Genomic DNA, 13,008 nt, shown 5'->3' on the forward strand with positions numbered 1-13,008 from the left:
ATTTATGCCTTTCTAAAACAATTAAAAGTCTCACTGCATTGTAAAAAGCAATAACCAACCCTCCCCCTCCCCTGAAAAAAAACCCCTTTGCCACAAGCTAATTACAATGCAAATCAATTGGCCACAATACATGTGGGGAGAGGCTAATTTGTAAGAATTGGTTCAATATATATTGATGTTTACACATTTAACATTCAAGAAACCTTCTGAAAATGGATTTGTATGGAAAAACAGAAAATTATACAAACTCCTTTAGTGTATAGTTCACAAATGGTTCTGCTAGGATAAATTAATGAGTCTTTAAAGTGCCAGAGTACTATTTATTGTTACTGAAGGAAGGCTATCAACATCATTTATTAAGTGATACTAGCAAGCACAACCCCAAACTTCCCACAATGTAAATTGTACTGAAGCTATCAATATGAACGGAAAAAGTAAATACTCATGTTTAGATGCATTAATAGGGAGGAAAAATCCTAAATGTGACACAGGACCATGGCCAACTGTTTCAGTATCTAATCCACAGATAGCCATACAAATGATTTAAAAAACTGCTTAGTGTTGTTGTTACTCATAATGCTACTGACCAATAAATAAACACATACAAATTAAAGCTCTGTATTTCTAAAAATAATGTCTCCAAAATGAATAATATAAATTAAAGTAATATCAATTTGCTACTTTGTAAACAGTAAATATTAAGCAGCACAAATGTGGAATAAATTTGGAATAAGAAATTCTAACATATTAGTTGTTCAACATAAAGTCAAATATTCATGATTTTAAAATACGTATATATTAATGTAGAAGACTGTGGAGGATATCATGGACAGCCAAAAAGAAAAACAAACGGGTCCTTGAAAAGATCAAGCCTGAACTCTCCTTGGAAGCCAAGATGATCAAACCGAGACTGCTGTACTTTGGAAACATCATGAGAAGGCATGACTGATTATAAAAGACAATTTTACTAGGAAAGATAGAAGGATGTAGAAAAAAAGGAAGACCGCAAGCTAGATGGATAGACTCTATTAGGGAGGTCATGGGTGTGAATTTTCAGGAATTAAGCAGAGCAGTGGAGGACAGGGACTCTTTAAAGATGTCTCAGCCACAGGTTTGTCATGAGTTGGGCTCGACTTGAGGGTGGTTAAAAACAACAATATATAAATCGGCATTTTCAAAATCTTCAGACTTCTAAGAATCGAAAGTGTATTCACACTTCCATTTCTAGACATTTCTGGGAAGTGATGGAATGTCCCAAGGCAGAAAATAAAATTTGTGCCAAACTTGTCAAAATATAAACAACTGACTGAAGATCAGATACAGCTGTTCATGTAAATTACCCAAAGCCTAACAAAAATATTAAATATTCTCTGTATTAATCATACACTTATTAGCAGGGATGCAGGCCATAGATAAACAGTGAATGATAAGGTACCTATATCTCAGAAGCAGCTAAATTCACAAGGCTGGCACCAACAGTTTATCAGCTATTTAATTATAAAGATTACTAAACTGCGAGGTAGCAAACCAAAATTGTGTTCATGCTTCAAGTATTCATGGCATATTATTGACAAAGCTTTAACCTTTCTTCAAGCAGATGAAAAAAAAACTTGCACTGATTGGTTTCTAGCATATTTTCTAATCTTGCAGGGTTCAAGAATGGTCTATGTCAACAAGAGATGTTGTGGGTGCAGAATTAAAATTATTTGATTCCCTAACACAGTCAAGACCAGAAAACACAAGTTCAAATGAGTAGATTGTTTCCTGGTTTTTTTATTAGCTAATCAGAACTCCCTATTTTGCAAAATAATAATAACCAACACAATTTGTCTTAAAAATGCTACTGTCTTTATTTCCAATTCGAAACTCAGAAAAACTTGTTTTAAACTTTAAGAAAAAATATCAATTTTGAAAGAAGACAGCTGTTATTTATTTGTACAAATTCAACTGTTTAGCATTTCATTAACTGGCCAGTATATTTGTAATTAAAATGGTGCCATGAACTCAATCCCACCACCATTAAATAGCTGTCTGCTTAGCACCTTCCTCCACTCATGTACGCTTAACATTCTACTCCAGAATGACGCAACTCTCTCATTACTCTGACCATGTAACACTCCCATGCAATCCCTAAAAAGATTTCATATTCCTGGATCCTGCAGGTTTTTTGTCCTTTATTTCCGTAGCTGTGCCATGTCCACTCCCCTATCTGTTTGCTCTCGTCTATTAAAGCATCCACCATCCTCAATTGGACAATAGGTCTCCTATTCCTTAATATGATACTAACTTTTCTCCTCTGTTGCCCCTTGTGTTTGGAACTGTCTCCAAGCCCCATCTGATCACCTCCCTTACTTACTTCAAATTGCACTCAAATCTTATTATTTCCTGGGAAGCCTCTGAAATATCTGCTCACATAGTTGCAAAACCCAACTGTAACTAATATGTGTCATAAGTGGTGCACTTATATCATTTTAGACCCTGGAAGTAAGGTCAGGGTGGAAAGAAATGGGTTTAGACAACCATGTAGTTTTGCTGTGTACAATTAACATTTCTCCTCCCCATCCTCAATGCCAATCCATGCTTCACAGCTGCTTCTACATTCCTAATGTATTAGAAAACACACACACACACACACACACACACACACACACACTGTAACTATTCAACCCTGGCAATAGGAATTAATTTGAGCATGTATGTATAATTTTCCAGATTACACTCGTTATTATGAAAAATAGAGTTTACTTCTGCTATCCTGTTGCTCAGCAAACATATTTGGCAGCAAGCACCATTTTGTTACAAAACTTAACAATACGAGCATCTGAAAACATGTGCAAACTTCAATGGATTCCCCCAACTATAAAACAAGTTTAAAAGTAAGATTTGATGACCAGAGGTAGTCCCAGCAACCCTGGCATGCTAATACTAACTCCAGACCTTTTGACCATTGCCACCTTCTGATTGATCATTTGTGTGTCCCATGAAATGTAGGGCCCTGGACTTCAGAGCCAAGGTCCAACCCTAGCTGAACCATTTAGTGTTATTCTTCCCTTGCTTACTCCACATCCGTTCTTTCCTTCTCTCTTTTAGAATAAAGCTCCTTGGCATAGGAAGCTTTCACATCTGTTGCACGTCACTCCTGAGACCATCTGGTAACTACACAAAAAGACAAAAATGCCCCAAACTGAATAACAGAAGAAAGCTGGAAACGGTTAGAAATGTACATCTACAAATGTACAAATAGCATCTTTTAATGTTAAATAGTAAAAGGGGATCCCTGAGGCCTATTTTTATAAAGGGCAGTTCAAGGGAGTTTGGAGCTACAGGGTCTGCCTCAGGGGGCTGCATGTGGCACCAGGGCCACACTTTGCTTATCCCTTGTCTACTGGGTAACTCCTTTTCTTTTAAAAAAATACTTAAAGTTTTCCAGATAGAGAAAAACAGAATAACAACAGTGTCTAATATACAAAGAAAAATAAAATAAATCTAAAAAGGGAAAAGCAAATATAAATATAAGAGAAGTAACGAAAAGAAAATTAGAAACTAGGAAAGATGAAAGTGACTGCCAAACTTTTTTTCAGCAGTTATTAAACTGTATTAAACTATAAGATTCATCAATATCTCTCATATTAAAAAAATCAATCTCTTTCTATATGTTACAAATATTCATCTTTCCAAATTAAGTATTTTACAATCAGATATAATCTCTAGCAGAACGTCAAACATATAAGTATGTATTTATTATTACATATTAATAATCTTTGTAATCTATTACTATTAGTCTTTCTCTCAGCTAAATCAAATACTGTACTTTTATATCTCAAATGCAAATACTTCTATTAAGCTAGTCAAATTACCCACTCAGTTTCCCATTTACCACTTCTCTGACATAGCATCATCAACTGTGTCTCCCAACCAATCCCCCACAAAAAAAAAGAAATTACTTTAATTCCTTTATTTTAAATATAAATCTCACCTCCTTTTAAATTTGTTGTTTTCTATTTTCTATGACTTTCTTTAATTTCATTTTTTATATATCCCCACTCAAATTCCTATCCCTTCTAGGCATTTAAGAACTCAAAACCCATATAGAACAGTCTTGATAATCTTTGTAAATAATCAACAGACTTTATTTTATGACCTATTTTTTACATTAAATCAACCACATATAGCAAAACCCTTACTGAAATCTTAAAACAATATCATATAATGAGAACCATATTAACGTCTTAAATCCAAACAAACCCAGCCTTTATTTCTTTCTATCCTATTGGAATTTCACCCACAACATTTTACCAAATCACCTGAGTCAAACAAAGTGGCATCTTTCATCCAATTACCAGTACCTAAGGGAAAACTAATTCCTCCAAAGAAAACATTCTTAATTTGATCCGTCCCCCCAACCCCCCCCCAACCAATGTTCCCCAATCTTCTTCAGATGAATTCTGTTCTAGGATCACCTCTGGGTTGTCAAAACCTCTCTGCTCTGACCACAAACTTCCAACTATGATTTTCTTGTCACAGTTCAAGCTAACTTTCTGTGTTCTTCCATTCCTCGGCTCCTTGCATCATCCATTTCTTCCCCTGAAGATTCCATTTCCCCATCTCCTTTTCTAAAATCTCACTATATAATTCATAACATCATTGAACAACAATTTACATTCCAGCTAAAATTCTTGTCATATTGCTGAATCAAGATCCTCTTGCCCAGGTTGAATCTTTTATAAAACCAGATTTTGACATGGAAGCAGTTAACTGTTCTCTCCACAGCAACTCCTCTGATACAGTGTAACAGTGACAGAGCCCATTGATTAAGCTCCCATTTCTACAATCTTAAAACTTTTTAGCAGTTTAGAAACCATATTATTATACATGGTGTCAGCAGCAAGAATATTGTTTGCTTCAAAATGGAAAAGGGAACAATGTCCAAAAATATCCGAACGGTATCTTAAGCTGTACTAATATATGGAAATGGATAAGTTAACTAAACTAATGAAAGGAGAATCTATAGACCTATTCCAAACAATATGGAATCCTCTAATAACTTATCTAAAGGAACATAAAAATTCTAGTTATACAATTGGACTAGACTGGCCTTTGGGATTTTCGTCTGTGTAATAAAATTAGGATGATGTGGTTAATACACGTGACTTGATATTATAATCATGCAGAAGGCATTTAAGATTTACTTTTTGGAACATCGTACAGGAAGAACCCATAAGACAAGGAAGTCACTTTTAGTTATATGTTACTTTTATGTGGTAGTTTAGTGTCAGATGTTGTGCTAGTGTTGTTGTTGTTAATGTTATGGTAGTTGTTTGTACTTGAATTGTTTTGTGTTTCTTTTTCCTTTTTTATGATAATGAAAGTAATAAAGATTAATTTTAAAAAAACTTTTTAGCAGTAATTTTCCAAATTTCACCCAGTAATACGAAAGGCAGAACACTTACCCAGGAATTGATAACAACCACAGGTTTGAAGGTTTCTTTTCATCCATTAAATACCATTATTACTACAAATATAGTTTAAAAGAAGAAAGTATGGTTGCTTAGACCTGAAACAGACAGACCAAAAGAACCACGGCAGGACCACTGCGGCGCTGCTAGTACAACTGTATGCACCTGGCTCTGATTTGGGCCAACAGCACTGTCTTGAATTGGTCCGCCAAAAAGGACTGGATTTTTCCACTCCTTTTTGGACAAGTTCTTTTGGGAAGACGTGGCATCAGAACGGTTTCTGGCCACGTTTGGGGTGTGCATCATCTAAATGTCACGGCCAGAAACTGCGTCATTTTGCCCATCTGTTTTCTGCCTTAGTGTCCATAAAGGCTCTCATGTAGTGGGAAGAGCTAATGAAATTGGTCCCATAGTCCCTCCCACCACTTTGGTAGTGGTCGAATGCCACAGTCCCCACAAGTTTGACCAGGGTTTTGTAACTTTATGGATGATCTCTTTGTCGTCATTCCCCCCACTGTCCTTGTCCAGAGGGCTAAATCACCAGTTGGAGCCTGTCCCCAGATCAATAATAGAGCTACTGCTACCCTCTCCTTTGTGGATCACCATGAAAAAGATGTCAATCGGCCATTCTGTACTTGGAAGTCCTTCTTGCTGGATCACTTGTCCTTCCCCAAGGTTGACTATTTCATCTTTAATCATGTTTTCCACCAATTTACGCATAACAGCGTAACTGGTCTATTACGTTCCTGGACTACCACATCCCTAGAAATGGTACCGCATTGGATGCTTTCCATTCCTCTATAAAAAGGCCAAACTTAGGGACACTGCTTGTTAAAAAAGCAGCAATTTCACATGAGATTTTCTTGTAATGGGTTTCATCTGGACCTAGTAATTTGTTTACTTTTAATTTCTTAACAAGATCTAGAATCATGATATCAGAGTAAACAGGGGAGCCCACAGACAAATACAGTTCCCATTGCCCATTACAGCACACAGAAGAATCAAGATACAGTAGTTTATGTACCTTTTCACAGCATAACAGAAATAATGTTTTTCATTTAAGCAACAAAGAAACACTTCTGCTTTCCTATGTGCTTCAACGGAGGAAAAACACAGATTAAAACCAACATTTTGAATTTCTTCTGTGTACTTTCTTCAACAAACACCATCTATATGTTCAATTGGTCACTTAGTGGGGGAGACTGTCAGAGAGCCACAAAACTGTCAGTGAGATTCAGTTAAGATAATGATTTTTAAATGTTTCAACATTCATGTTGGTTAAGAACATCTGTTATATACTTTACCACCATGTGCCAGATATCTCACAAATTCATTCAAACACTACAAACATGTTCCCCCATATAGCTGCATTTAGAGAAGGTATGGAAATGAAATCAAGTGCTTTGATCTTTTTGTTTGGAGCATTTTGTAAGTTGCCATGGCATCAAAGGCATTTTTTTTAATATGGATACTAGGGGAAACAGAAAAAGATTCTTTCATTGCACCAGGAGGGTTAGACACAAAAACCAATCAAAAGATATGTAGCTTCTTTAAATGTCCACAGAACCCATATGACCCTTTCTAAACAAGGAAAGAAATATAAAGTAAAGTTAAGAATATTTACATTAACTGAAATTAATGGGCTTGAAAGTGCTCAAATATGTTGGATTGTGGCCAAGAAGTTTTTCAAAATAACATGTCCATGTATTTAGTGAATCTAACATTTGTCTTTTATCTGTTTTTTCTACAGTAGTATAATAAAACTAGACCTAAAATGTGCATATAAGATACTCTGCAGCATGAATCAAAGCAAAGCTGCAGAGATGAAAGCAAACCTGTTTTATTAATAAAGAAATCATGTAGTAAACTGCAAGAAAATTCTGGAAATATTCTGTATTTTTTCTACTTCAGATCCCTTTTAGGCATGAATAATTTTTCTTTCCATTCTAAAATAAATATATTTTCTAGAATGAAATCCTGTAAAACTGTACACTCCCTTATTAGACATTTAAAAACTTAAACTTCTGCACATACACATGTGCGCATACACACACATACATATATAGGGTCAGTTCCGAATAGAGTAAATCAGCCTGAGCAATCATTTTTGCAGCCATGTGAACTTCAAACATTTCCTTTAAATTTTAGTTACTTCTTTATACATAAATGATTGTAAACAGCACCATATTATGTACAACTTACTGTATTATGAATTAGAGAGATGTTATGTATATGTTGCTGAGGGCAAAATCTGATATAAACATTATGGGGATGGAAATATAATGACGAACAAACACATATTTTTTACTGAGGTGGAATAAAAACAGCTGCCTTTGTAGCCACATTAAAGCATTTTATATTAACAAGCCTATGATAAGTATAAATACTGAAAAAGAGTGGCAAAACAGGAAAAGCCATGGGGCATTAAGAAGTCAGTCTCCTGCAAACTATAATTAAAACCAGTAGGAAAGGAGTCAGTGAGGGAAACAAAAGCTATTTATTAATTAGAGCTCATTTTTAAAGGAAAAAAAAAAACCTTGGCTCAGGTAGAAAAAAGTTGTACCTTTCTGAATTTCATGCTCTTCTGATAGCAGATGGTAGCAGCAACCTACACTGCAAACTGCCTTGATTTCAGACTTAGCATTAAAAAGTCGTAGGGTGCTCGAAGCAAGATCACCACAAGTATGAAGGCCCACAAGCATACAGTCCTGGAACAGAGATAAAAAAAAGAAAGTTCAGAACTGAGCAAGCAGGATTACAGAAACTCTAAAAGCAAAACACTATCAAATGCACTAAATATTGTAACTTTGGGCTAGAGGTCAGCAAATGATAGTCTATGGACAAATTCTAGTCCAAGCACTCTAAGCCAGAGGTCATTTGCCATGTTCCTACCCTAGCACCAAAAGTAGAGGAAGATGGAGAGTAGCTGTAGTCTACAAAAACCATTTTAGGACCTGAACAGACAGGCCAAAATAAAGCTGCTTCAAATCACTTTGGAAGTATGTTGTTTAAATGATGCATGCATCCTAAGAGGCCACAAGCCACGCCAAAGCCATGCTCCAGTGCTAGGGACTAGAGTGCAGCTTTGGCACAGCTTCCAGCCTCTAAGGAAGCATGCATCATTTAAATAGCATACCTCTAAAGTGACCTAAAGCAGCTTTATTTTGGTCTGTCTGTTTGGGCCCTTAGCCTGAATAGGGTATCTGTCAGGGAGCTGAACCACCAATTGATGAGTACCATTGATGTGGACAACCTGCTGGGCCAAGTAAGGAAGACAACTTATCCTTTCAATCTCTGCCCTTTTTGGCTGGCCCAGGGAGGAGATGCAATTAGATCTCAATTACAATATATTATATTATATTTTTATATTGTAAGCCTGAGGGCAGGGAACTGTCCAATTAAAAATGATAATAATTGTATGCTGCTCTGAGAGCCTTTAGGGCTGAAGAGCGGGGCATAAATACTGTAAATAAATAAATAAATAAACACTCCCTCTGACTGTTACGCCAGCTGCACACCTACCTAGAAGCGAAGGACCTAAAGATGGTTGTGCACATGCTGACAACTTCAAGGCTGGACTTTTGAAATGCACTGTACATTGGGCTACCTCTGGACCAATTTCAGAAACTTCAGTTAGTTCAAAATGCAGCAGCCAGATTGGTTACGGCTACATCTGGGAGTAATCATATTACACCAATATTACAATCTTTGCACTGGCTATCAATTATTTCAAAGGAAGGTACAAATTATTGGTTATTGCCTTTAAAGCCCTACATGGTTTGGGTATGGGTAACTTATGGGATCACCTCCTCCCACATAATCCACCCTATACACTCAATCCTCTGGGAGACATTTACTCCAGTCAGCCAAGACTAGGTTGGCAACTGTCAGCTGGAGGATGTTTTCTTTAGCCGCCCCTAGTCTGTGGAATGACCTGCCAAAAGAGATTTGACAGCTGGATATGCTGTCTGATTTTAAAACAACATTAAAGACCAATCCCTTCTGATAGGCCTATCTGGATGATTTTTACATTGTGATTTTTAAACCATGGATTGTTTTAATGTGAACTGGTCTTATTTGTTCTTTTAAATTGATGTGTGCTTTTAACTGATGTTATGTGTTATATGCTGTATGTTAATTGGTTGTTGTTCCCAACATGATCCATGGGGATAGGCGGGTAAGAAATATTAACAACAACACTATTAGATGATAGCCTGGTGGAACAGGAAGTAGTAGTACATGGAATATCAGCCACAGTGACTGGGATAGAAGGATGTCAACTCACAGAACAGTATGCAAGGCTGGGACTTTGAACAGCGAAAGCTATCTCTAGCAAAACAAATTTCCAACCATAGTTGTGGGCAATTCCAATCCGAACTAGTCAACATTATTTAAAAAGAAGCTAAAATACTGGCATACATTTCTATGTACAGTTATTATCATTCATGTTTACAGTTCTGAACTGTTTATTTTAATTAGAAAATTCAAGATTTGTAAGAGATGGAGGATTCTCCAAGCAGATTTTGAGGTAAACACATGGGGAGATTACAAGGAGGGGAGTCTCTGAGAACTGCCCCTTTGTTAGAAAACAAATTCCACTCAAGGTTCATTAATGAAGTGCCGATGTCTTTCTAGATTTTATGTGTAACTGTCCATACATTCTTCTAGTTTTTCCCCATGTGATGCAAAAGATGCACATAAGAAAAATGTGAAGTTGAGTTGTATAGCAGTCTTTCTAACATTTTATCCCTGTAACATGTTTGATAGATTCATAGACAGCACTTCTGAAGAGTGCTGTGTTCTGCAATATATAGAAAGTTTATTTTCATTATCCCTTTCAGCATTTCTCTAGACTTTGAATTTTTCTGTATTGGAACTTCAACTCAGTAGAGAAATTTAAAACTACACTTTGTTCAGTTTTATTATATCAAAGGCAAAGCTTGGTTCCATTAATACCTTTTGCCTTTGACTTTACTTAGGGAACTTTTAAGTTCCAGTATAGAATCTGCTTTTGCTTTTATTAGTTTTATATACTCTGTACACTGAAAATGTTAAGTAATTTTAATATTAAAACATCTGTATTGTCATGCAATATATAGGCATTCTTAAAAATGTAATGATCATCAAGGGATAAAAGAAAAAAGGCACTAAATTAACTTTTTTAGTCAAAAGGTTTCTGAATTTGAAGAAATGTTAGTTCATACAGGATATATCTGCATCCTGTTTTCTATACAGCAGAATAGTGCATCAAGGAATACTGATGGCAAAAAATATCAATTATGACTGAAATCCTACTTAGCTAAAACTATATTTTTGCAATATTGTGTGTGTATTTCCCTTATAGTGTTAAAAAAAATACCACAGAGTCTTCATTCATGAATTTTCAGCTTACACTCTAGCAAAAAAAAAAAAAAAAAAAGGAGGAGAGGGGGAATTCAAACATCAGTTTAGGTAGCCTCTACCAAACAAAATAACCTCCAGATCTTCAACAATATCTCGTAGTTCTGTTTCTGCTGTGATGTATGAAGTTAATGTAGAATATACGTTGGCTTCTTTTGACCTGCTTGCTTTCGCTTTAAGGGAAGCCATCTTTCTTCGTTCTTTCTCCTCTTCACAGAGCTCTCTGCAATTACTTCTGGGTGAACAGTCAGTTTCTACAGCATCAGAAGGCAAAATATTAAGAAATACATTTTCTGGAATGTTGTTCTCATCAGACTGCAGCTGAGCCCCAGAGTGAAGTTCATATTGTTTGTTGGTAATACACATATCAGAGTCTGTGAAAACATCAGTTGTTTGAAGAAGAGTGGAATCTGGAGCAGCCACCTGGGCCTGACTTTGAAGACTGTTATTAGTACTTAAGAGATTTTCACTGATATTTGCTTTACATTCCTCTTTATCTTGCTCTGGCCTTTCCTTTGCCTCTTCCAATACTTGGCCTCTGACATTTGCTCTTGCCCTTCTTTGATAGGCTCTCCAGTGTTTCTTCAATTTCCTGTTTCTTTCATTAGCTCCATGGGTGTTTGTATTTGATGAATCAATTCCATAAACCTTCAGATTATACTGTAGTGACAAGAAGGAGCTCAGGTAGCCTTTACCAGAGCCCAGGTCAATAACCTAGAGACAACAAGGAGATTTTTTTTAAATTGTACATACGGTAGTATCCAAAGCACCAAAAAGCGGCAAACCATAATAAAATGAAGAAATCAACAAGAGTTTCCACAACTCCAAACTGTCTCCAACATTTGGCAGCCATATTTGAATCACCAAACCTCAGTTTAACAACTTGGGATAAGAACAAATCTCATGCATCTAGCCTTTTGGCTCCTCCCTTTACCTAAGTGGAAAAATTATGGCATTTCACTTAACCACAGAGTACAGTTACATTTGAATGACAAAACTAGAGTTAATGGCTTCTAAATAAGCCAGAATATGAAGACAGTTTTAAGACAGAATAAAGCAGTTGTGTGGGGGCACATTAAGTCCACATACTTTGGCTTATTAAGCCAAGATTTGCTTCTTCAAATGCAGGCAATTTTGAATAATCAGAATTTTAAAAATTCTAGATTTGGAGCAAATATTTTAAAATTAGCATCTAGTATGCCATTCTCCTTATGCCACCCTAAAGTATAACATAGTAGGAAGATAATAATAGTATCATAAAATTCAACAGCTGCCAGACATGAATAATTCACCCTCCAGCCCATGAGACATCATAAGTTCATTCACTGTTGAATGAAGTGGGCAAATGAACTAGGGAGATCCGGGTTCAAACAGACATTTGTACAGCATATTTTAATTGTTATAGATGATACACACATTAATTCAGTAAGCATTGGAAAAAAGTAGGGTAGCACTGAAGATGAGAAGCTGAGGCTAGGCTAAGCTAAGCCTAAGAGAACATCAGCCTTCTTTAGTAAGCTTATGAGCAAGTAAAGTTTTGAATGTAGATTTTCTTGCTCACATGCAATTAACCTCCACACAATCACCAAGTCTGTATTCTTGCTTTCTACATCATCCACTCTTCCCACAATGAGAAGACAGAAAAAGAACTCTTTCTTCAGTGTACTCTTTTTGGCAGAATATCAACTTAAAAGTCCCTTGCTTTCATCTACATGTAGTAGCTTCTCCCAGATTTTCAAGAGGTTAAACAGCCAAACATATGTGACTATAGAAAATGATTCTCTTGTTTAGAAAGTAGATTTTCAATCATATATATCCTGCTTTTATTGAGATGTATTAATAATCTTTCCTTGTCATAAACAAATCTTTATTATTGTTATCGTCAATTAAGGTGAACCACACCTCGCTACATAAGCAGAACAGTCATTTTTTCTAGTTATTATGGCATTGAACACTGCATACATATTTTGAAAAGAGAGTAAATACAACTAACATTTGGTCTAGCATTTGTTTAGATTATACAAAAAGTTACACAGAGATGTAATAAGCCAGCAACACATGCATACACATATAATAGAATAGTTTATTATTTTAATGGAAGTACTTTTGAACACAACAAAGTTCTGAATCTAGTACAAATAATACTTAGCCT

At 35.9% G+C, this 13,008-nt stretch overlaps 1 protein-coding gene across 2 annotated transcripts in view; it reads right to left on the reverse strand.

Annotated features, from left to right (window-relative positions):
- METTL25 (methyltransferase like 25) overlaps positions 1–13,008 on the reverse strand; it is a 52,361-nt gene that overhangs the window by 22,325 nt on the left and 17,028 nt on the right. For both annotated transcript variants that reach the window (XR_006104067.1, XM_042468405.1), the window contains exons 4-5: positions 10,932–11,570; positions 8,020–8,164 (exon numbers count right to left, since the gene is read on the reverse strand). Coding sequence is in view for 1 of the 2 variants with exons in the window: in XM_042468405.1 (XP_042324339.1) it covers positions 8,020–8,164; positions 10,932–11,570 (784 nt within the window). In the remaining variant the exon portion in view is untranslated. The remainder of the gene's footprint in view (positions 1–8,019; positions 8,165–10,931; positions 11,571–13,008) is intronic.

This window comes from Sceloporus undulatus, chromosome 5 (assembly GCF_019175285.1).
Source record: "Sceloporus undulatus isolate JIND9_A2432 ecotype Alabama chromosome 5, SceUnd_v1.1, whole genome shotgun sequence".
Lineage (NCBI taxonomy): Eukaryota > Metazoa > Chordata > Lepidosauria > Squamata > Phrynosomatidae > Sceloporus > Sceloporus undulatus.